An 8,985-nucleotide genomic window follows, 5' to 3' on the forward strand; every position below is an offset into this window, starting at 1 on the left:
TTGTTTTTGTTTATTAATATATATTATTTCTCATTTTAATTTTGTCTGGACCTCCAGATACTGTACTTGTACTAAATAATAGCAGTATACATTTGCAAAAAGCAGTCCACAATGGTAGTGAAAAACAGAAAGGAAATATGATGCTAACAATGCGGGTTTCTTAACACACTCACATGATGGCAGAGGTTTAACTGCATTGGGTTTGATGAAAATTTTGGAGACAAACGGAGTGTTGCTGTTATCCACTTTGTCCTTGAACTTGAGCTGTGGCCGCTGAATGTTTTTGGCATGTAGAAGGTGAAAGGTCTCCTCCCTGCACTCTCCTCCCTGCGCAGAGAAGAAAAGCTGCCTTCATGCCAGACCTGCTCCACAGTGACCAGCCAGACTTGGTCAAAACATGTGATCAAGTTAAACTAACTCACAGGGCACATTCTCTCCCTCCCACAAAGATTTTCTTGAGTTAAAAGAAGGATGAGCTGAGAAACTAACCCTGCGATTCCAGCTGGACACGACGATCTTTGGCGGCTGATATCCTGCAGGCATCACCGGCTGCTGTGTGCGACTCACACCAGAGGCCTCGTCCAGGAGGATGCCCTGAACACAGATCACACGCCAATCAGCAGTGTTACACAAAGACTTGCAGCACTAGACTAACAGTATATAAGCATTCTGTAGATTATAAACATGCTCTGCTTTTATGTTGTCTGCTGTTTTAAATGCTCGAGTGCTTTAAAGTCGGGTGGATTCTGATTGGCTGAAATGTTTCTTTGATCAATTATCAGCTGTGGTGTGGACTTCCCTGCTATTCTCTTAGAGCTAGAACAGTCAATAATACTTAATAGCTACCGTTATCGTCCTAGGCGTGAATGGGCGTTAAAGACAGACAGAAACCAGAAGACCTGAAGCTTGAATCTCAATGCTGTCACAGTGCAAGACTCGTACCACTTTCTCAAGGACGGCATCGTTTGAGTCCACCACCAGGTCAAACCTGTCCTCCAGCCCAGTCAGTCTGTTCCTGTCTCTCATGTGAGACCGACAGCCATGATGCTGCATTATCTGGCTCATACTGTCAGAGAAATACACACAGATATATAACTCAAATGTACTGACACTGACATCATTTATATACTGTGAAACTAAAGGCATTTAGTCATGTTTCTAAGAGCCCAAACAGAAGTAATGTTTTTCTTGAAGAACTCTAGAAACAGGTAACCCTGTATAGCCCTATAAAGGAAAAAAATTAAATAACAAAGAAAGAAATGTAGGAATTTTATCCAGTACGATATAATTGGAATAACATCTGGGAGGTCAATTTAAGACTTTAAATCCTCTTCAGGACCAAGTAAAGAAAATCTAATGAACAAGATGTGTATTAGCAACACTTCATAGTTTGAAAATACAATTTCCAACCAATCTACCTTCTGATCGCACAGCAATACAATTATTTTAAAGTGGTTTTTCCTCAATATTTTTGTCTTGTTTTCCAGCACAAATGTCTAAAGATTCATAAATCAAGATTTTTATGAATTCAGTTGAAGCACAATGACATAGGTCTTGTTTTCTAATGAAACTGATTAAAATTAAGTGAGATTATGATTAAAAATCACCTAATATCTGCCACTGAGCTTAGAAAAATCTACTTAATTCAAAACGAAAACAAGTTTTCACACACACACCACTGACAGGTATTTGTTCTTGTTTTAAACAATTAATTTGGTTCAATTCCTCAGAAAAAGGACTTCATATCTTCAATTAGCATCTCAAGCACATGTATTTTGATTTAAGAATGTGTATGTATTTGTATTGCAAAACAAGAAAGAAAAATTCTGAGGAAGACATTCATTTTTAGCAAAGCATGCAACATTTAATGCCATTATGTATAATTTAATGACTTTATTAAATTAAGACTTTGCTCTGATTTAGGACCTTTATAACTCCTTGATTTGTTGAAGAGATCATTAAAAACGGCAGAAATCCTGAACACATTTCTTTCTACATTCCTTACGGATTTTCTCTCTAGGATCCCTGAACCCATGCATGAGATTTCAGATTGATCAACTGTATATCAACTGATATCCCATCAGTTCGCCAAGTAGGCTACCTAAATATACTATATCTATGTTTTCTACCACGTGTCAATGTAGTCTCACTGCATTCTTTTAAGCAACAGGAGTACTACGGGACTAGTCTGGTAAGGCTGTTTTACCAGTGTAAGAGCCGGTCTCCCTGTGAGGCGCAGAACTGCTGGAAGGCAGGGAAGCTGCGGTACAGATCAAACTCATCCCCGGCTGCCGGAAGAGCTGCAGACGCTTTAGTGGCCGCGACAACCGCTCCCAGACCGTGCTGTCAAACACACATCAGCTGCATTCATTTGAGCTTCACATTAAATCTCAAGCGTTACTGCGTGTGCACACATGGCTGCTCGCTCCGTGTTGCGATGCGATTACAAGTATTACAGCGCTGACAACGACATTCACACATTTAAACGATCCACCGACCTTGACAAATGCATCGGCATCCTTAAAGCCCCGACAAAACTCCGTTTCTTCCTCTGTTTCTTCAGCTGGTGAAGAATGATCACTCGGTTTAACAGTGGCAGCACTACTCGAGGAGGCAGCCATAGCGAAAATAGCAAATCGCGATAATTGCAGCCTCGCGAGAATAGCTCTTCTTCTTTGCCAGCACGCGTGTCGACGTTAGCCAATATCGCCACCTGGAGGACAGTTCTGTTACACTTGGCTACCAGCACCACTTATAAGTGGGAAAAGACTCTTGGGCATACTGATTGAATGCATTGGCAGTTTCCTTTTTGAAAAGGACATTTAAAGGGGTCATATGATGCTGCTAAAAAGAACATTATTTTGTGTATTTGGTGTAATGAAATGTGTTTATGCGGTTTAAGGTTCAAAAAACATTATTTTCCACATACTGTACATTATTGTTGCTCCTCTATTAATACTTCCACATAGTGAGGTAGACATTTGGGGGCGTGTTAGAACGAGCCGTTTTAGGTAGGTGTGGCTGACTCTTAACTTTTATAAAGAATATCTCTTTGGATTTGAGACTTTAGTCTTTGCAACTTTACAGATCTTCTTTATGCACCAAGAGCTTGTAACACTCCAAAGAGAAAGGAAAACTTGAAATCGCATCATATGACCCCTTTAAAGGGGCCTGTTTAGTTTTTATATAATTAAACTGCATCCGACTGAAGACGTGGAGGCAAATGTTGACATGAGTGATAATGTGACAATTTTGCATAATTCATTATTACATTAATAATTTAGCATTGGGTGAAAATTCATATCATTTACTTATTTTAAAAAAGACTATTTGATCGTTGTAAATATGTTAAGCTTGAGACCATAGATATGTATTGAGACAGCCAAGGCTGTAATGTTGTAATGGTCTTTCTAGGAATGAAAGATTCACACCGGTGGAATCTGAGGGGAAAAGGTCCATAGTTTGCATCACAGGATAGTACTGTTGTTTCTTTTACATTTCTATTGCAAAACAGTTGTTAAATATTAATAAGAATTATCATTTCAAACAATTCCTCGTGTATACCCCGTTAATGTATTTCTAATAAAATCAATAGCGATATTGATACAAATTGTTTTTTTTTATTGAACTTTCAAAATTACAGAATTCAACAGCAACTTCTCAACATATTTCTCACATTTACACATTTTGTAAGTACAAATTGAAACACAATTTAAATGTTAATTTCATTTTAGCAGAGTTCTTTGGGCTTTTCGATAAATCTTAAATCCACGACCGATCTTAAGTATCCAGATAGAAATGTGTTACCCGTTCTCAATGGGAAAGTGCCCAAGCAACAGTGCTCAAAAAAAGTTGCCCCGTGTATCATCAGCCTTAAAGGCTGTTTGAAAATGAGCAAAAATGGGTTTTGAGTTACTCCATTTAGTTTGATGAATATAACATTTTCCTAATAACAAAAACAAATCAATAATAAATATTTTTCTTTTAGAAAAGTCATATTCATTTGAATGAAGTAAAACAGATGATATATTTAAGACTATATGCAGTTCATTTTAACACTTAGAAACTGTGACATCTCAGACCAAAACAAAGATGAACAGGGAGATTCAAAAGATAGACTCTCTTTCACAATTACAAAAAGAGCAATTGTAATCTATATCCAGATATATTCTGTGAGCACTTTAAAAAGACACTTCTTTGGTTTTATTTGTAAACAGCATCCAGACTGCATTTAGCATTTATTCAGACATTGCCATTCGTGGAAAGGCTTTTCCATTCTTTTTATTATTATTATTATTATTTTATTAACAAAATTTGATTTACATAAATGTAAATTTTCAAAGCACAAACCAGTTTTGCATGCTCTGCTTTGCTGGCTTAAAACAGTATTTTGCAAAGCAGCTTAAACATCTATCTATCTATCTATCTATCTATCTATCTATCTGTCTGTCTGTCTGTCTGTCTGTCTGTCTGTCTGTCTGTCTGTCTGTCTGTCTGTCTGTCTAAAGTCCGAGTAATGACATTTGTGTATATTTTGTTAATGCAGAAGTGTACTAATATAAAGTTGATAAAATCAAGCAATCGTTGATTTAATCTTTTAATGACACAGTCTGCAGTACAACAAAATCATGTGTCTGAAAATCCATATTTCTTGTAATTGTCAGGCTGCGCATGAAGCTTAATGACTACAAACGTGTTTTCTTCTCATTGTAGATTTTCTGCCATGTCTGTAAAACGGGAGGACGTCCTGAAAGATGAAAATCTGATCACAAATATAGAGGAGATAGCAAAAGACACAGCACTTTTACATGGGGTGTTGATGCGGACCAAAGAAACGCCAAACTCTCCTGAAGTAAGAGCACATCATGTTTCAAGTGCCTAGAAGAAATGTCATTGAGACATTAACAAGCACTGTTTATCTAAGCCACAAAACCCACCAGGAGCATTTTTGCTTTGGGGGGCAGGAAAGGTTGTCTTGGGGAACCCATTTACATTCTTGTATGATATTTATAATGAATATATTATTGAATGTATAATATAATTTTCCTCTAAAATTATAACAAAAGTTTGATAAATGTTCAATATAATGTTTATGCACTATGCAAAATATAACCAGTCGCACTGGTGCCAATACCAGTTTGCTTAACTGCTATTAAGCGCTGCCATATCAGTTGCCAATCCCAATTTGCCTAACGTTCTGGTGCGTATGGGAAACTTTAGACAGCAAATGCGCTGGAAGCTTTTTTCTGTGATTTAAACTAGTTTAAAGACAGATGAAGCAGCACTGACATGGAAAACTGAGTTTTTGTGCATTTATATTGCACTAAATGACTTTAGGCTTTTTTTTTCATAACAAATACTATAGAAACAATATATTTACTTTTTACTATGGTGGTGAGAGGCGGTGCATGGTTTTATCTGTGATTAACAATTTTTACAGATGTCAATTTATATTGATTCATAAAAACAGTAACAACTGTATCCCAACTCAAGCTACTGCAACTTTAAACTCAAGCTACTCGTGTAATATTAATTTGTGAAATGTTCACATGTTTGGCAATTGTTTGTCATGTTCTGATGATAAAGAGTAGGCTTTGATGATAAAACCACAGTTAACGCTCTGGTTTCTACAACTTTCACTCAAGAGCAAAAATCTGCCCTTAAAATCGAAAGAAATAAAGAGTTGACTTTTATCAGAAATTGCTAGTATCTTTCACAAATAAATACAAAGGAACAGCTAATAACGTATTGAATTAAATGTTGTTGTTTTTTTAAATAGAAAGACTAAATGTGAAATGTACTCCAAAAATCTTTTATTTACAACTTTTTTTTACAGCGTACCCTACAGGAAAGGTCCCTGGTGGCGCTGTAGAACTAACCCAGATCTAAGACGTCTAACCAAGACTCTTGAATAGCCATTATTCCAAAGAAATACAGGCAAAAATGATTTCAAATCAGTATTGTGATTGAAACACTAGCCGACATCTAGTCACAGAGGTGCAGTTAACTCACAGTCATGACTGGAATTCTGTCTGTCCTACGACCATGCTTTGTTTCTGGATTATGGAGTGTTAGTTTTGCCCCGTTGAGTCAACACTGGGCAGAAACCCGTGGCTCAGAGAGTCAGGAGGGACTGGAGGGTTTTGGTCGTGCACATGCATGTCGAATAAACGTCTGTCTGTTCACAGGTGGTGAGTTATGCACCGTTCACGTTATTTCCCACACCGGTGCCCACAGCACTCTTTCATCAGGCTCTGGCAGTACAGACACATTTTAACCGGTTAGTGGACCGGGTCAGCCAGAATCCCGCCTTCCTAGAGGAACCTCTGGCCAGGTATGAAATGATTGCCTTGTTGCTAGGGAACTAGGGAACAAAGGGTTTCAGCTGACAAAAAAGTTTTGGAATCCCTGCCCTATTGAATTGCAAGTTGACTTCATTGAGTGTCATATTTCTTATTGCCTTATTTTGTTCATTTTAATGGTGAAATGTGCCATTTTTATGTTAAAATACAGTCTCCTATACCAGCTTCATATGCAGAGACAATAAAAACATTCCTCTAATTGTTTGAGAATCCTAACAGCATGTCACTCTATAACACTGACTCTGCAAATGGCATGAGTTTGGGGCGGGACTACCTGTCTGTCCAACCAATGGGAGATAGTTTGGGAAACTGTTATTCCATCAGTATTTTTGCAATTCCATCTAGTGGCACCAAAATTACACACTTGACCTTTAATTCAAACTTTAATAATTTTGGTGTGGTCTGATTCAAATAAAAGATTTTTTTGCTTCAACAGCAAGACTTTTCAACATATACAAACAAGTTCAACAGGAACATCGTCCCCAGGTATGTAGTTTGTTTATTATTTTAAAATGGCATGTTACACATTAGTTTGGAACATTTACTTCACTGTTCATGTTCTGTTTTACACTACCGTTCAAATTTTTTTGAAAGAAATTAATATTTTTTATTCAGCAAGTTAGAATTAATTTGATCAAAAGTGACAGTAAAGACATAATGTTAAAAAAGATTTCAAATAAATGCTGTTCTTTTGAACTTTCTATTCATCAAAGAATCCTGAAAAAATGTAAGTTATCCGTTAACACAGAAATATTAAGCAGCACAACTGTGTTCAACATTGATAAGAAGAAATGAATAGCATATCAAATCAGCATATTAGAATGATTCCTGAAAACAAAATTACATTTTAAAGAGTAATTCAGCTTTGACATCACAGGAATAAATGCTATTTTAAAGTGTATTACACATTTTTAATAATATATAAGAGACTTCTTTCAAAAAAATTGTAATAGAATCTTACGGACCCTAAACTTTTGAACGGTAGTGTACATGTACAGCATCAACAGTGCGTCTCCTCTTCCATGTAGTACAGCTGACTCCTTATAAATGTCATATTAATGCTATTGTGTAGATTATTAAGATATATTTATATGTATTTAAACTATAGCTCATGTCTTCCCCAAGTCAATAGTGCTGGGCTTGAATCGCTCAGACTACATGTTGGACCACAGTCCATACGGTGGGACGTCTCTAAAGCAGATTGAAATCAACACTATTGCTGCAAGTTTTGGTGGTCTTGCTTCACGGACACCGGATGTCCATCGGTAAGTCTGAGCTACATGGTAAATTTAAAGCTCCAAACAGCCCTGGTTCATCACTGAAGTACTGAAAGATGTTTAGTATATAAAGGTTAATGTCAATGCTGTGACACGCTGTTTCTCATTCCTGTAAGGCACATTCTGAAGGTCGCAAACCTGCCAGAGGAGTCTAATAATGTGCTCGACAACAACCCAGCAGCAGGTCTGGCCAGGGGTTTGGCCAAGGCCTGGGAGCTCTATGGATCTGAAAGGTGTGTTTTAAAATTTGGCAAAGCTGAATTTTCAGAAATCATTCTAATATGCTGATTTGATGCTCAAGAAACATTTTGTATTATCCACGTTGAGGACTGAAGTGACGATCTGTTGTACTGTGTATGTGCAGAAATATTCCTGTAATAAGAAGACAGCTTGAAGATGTTTGCAGAACTGGATCCCTGGATGAGAGCAGGAGGCTTTTTGTGTGAGTGTTTATGATTTACACATTTCCCATCTGTGTAACACACTAATATTAGCATTGTAGAATACTTGGAAATGACAGCAATGTTCAGTCATAAAAACACAATTACCTGACTATTTTTGTCCAACTTCAGAAGTTCCACACAGATTGAAGTTTAGTCACGACTCTACACAAATATGTCAATAAAGGCCTCATTTTTTCAATTCAACCTGCAGAGATGGTCGTGAGATCGCCATTGTCTATTTCCGTAATGGATACATGCCCCAAAACTACACCTCAGAGAAGGTGAGGACACTTTTTTTTTTGTCCCATAGTAAAAAAAGATTCTTCTCAGAAATGATCAGTCTTAGGTGTTTGCTGGGAATGAAAGTCATAACCTGATGCATGTTTCAGAGCTGGGAGGCCCGTCTGATGATGGAGCGCTCTCTGGCTGTGAAGTGTCCAGACATCAGTACCCATCTCTCCGGTACTAAGAAGGTGCAGCAGGAATTGGCCCGGCGGGGGGTTCTGGAGCGCTTCTTCCCTGACGAACCTGAAACAGTTGCTCAGATTCGGGCCACTTTCGCTGGGCTGTACACCCTGGACATGGTAGAGGAGCAACATTGTTAACTGGGGTGCTGAATCCTGCTTGAACAGATATACCCTATGAATAGATTTAACTCTAATGAAGCAGTTGAACCGAACTCAAGGGTTACACAGGAATCACCATCATAATCACACTAGACTTTAAGCATGCACAATTTCTACAGACACTTGGAAGTCAATGGAATGGAAAGTGTAGTGTGACTTTCCCTTAAAGGGATAGTTTACCCAAAAAAATTAAAATTACCCCATTATTTACTCACCGTCAAGTAGTGCTGTCAAACGATTAATCGCAATTAATCGCATCCAAAATAAGTTTTTGTTT

General features: G+C 37.6%; 1 protein-coding gene, 1 long non-coding RNA gene and 1 pseudogene across 4 annotated transcripts in view; 2 read left to right on the forward strand and 1 right to left on the reverse strand.

Annotated features, from left to right (window-relative positions):
• Positions 1–2,675, reverse strand: part of LOC107705727 (exosome component 10-like) — a 10,757-nt gene extending 8,082 nt beyond the window's left edge. For 2 of the 3 annotated variants that reach the window (XM_016509166.1, XM_016509164.1), the window contains exons 1-5: positions 2,499–2,674; positions 2,207–2,343; positions 943–1,066; positions 490–594; positions 174–327 (exon numbers count right to left, since the gene is read on the reverse strand). In XM_016509166.1, coding sequence (XP_016364652.1) covers positions 174–327; positions 490–594; positions 943–1,066; positions 2,207–2,343; positions 2,499–2,621 — 643 coding nt within the window. In that variant the 5' untranslated portion in view covers positions 2,622–2,674. Of the gene's footprint in view, positions 1–173; positions 328–489; positions 595–942; positions 1,067–2,206; positions 2,344–2,498 lie in introns of all 3 variants that reach the window. The other variant, XM_016509167.1, reaches the window with a different exon arrangement.
• Positions 2,676–6,582: 3,907 nt separating this feature from the next.
• Positions 6,583–8,985, forward strand: part of LOC107705660 (glutathione synthetase-like) — an 11,014-nt pseudogene continuing 8,611 nt past the window's right edge.
• On the forward strand, positions 8,008–8,666 carry LOC107705680 (uncharacterized). Its single transcript, XR_001636089.1, has 3 exons — positions 8,008–8,081; positions 8,294–8,363; positions 8,472–8,666. It is a non-coding gene; the product is annotated as an uncharacterized LOC107705680 (long non-coding RNA).

Source organism: Sinocyclocheilus rhinocerous, unplaced genomic scaffold, assembly GCF_001515625.1.
Source record: "Sinocyclocheilus rhinocerous isolate Xijiao unplaced genomic scaffold, SAMN03320098_v1.1 scaffold263, whole genome shotgun sequence".
In the NCBI taxonomy this organism is placed as follows: Eukaryota; Metazoa; Chordata; class Actinopteri; order Cypriniformes; family Cyprinidae; genus Sinocyclocheilus; species Sinocyclocheilus rhinocerous.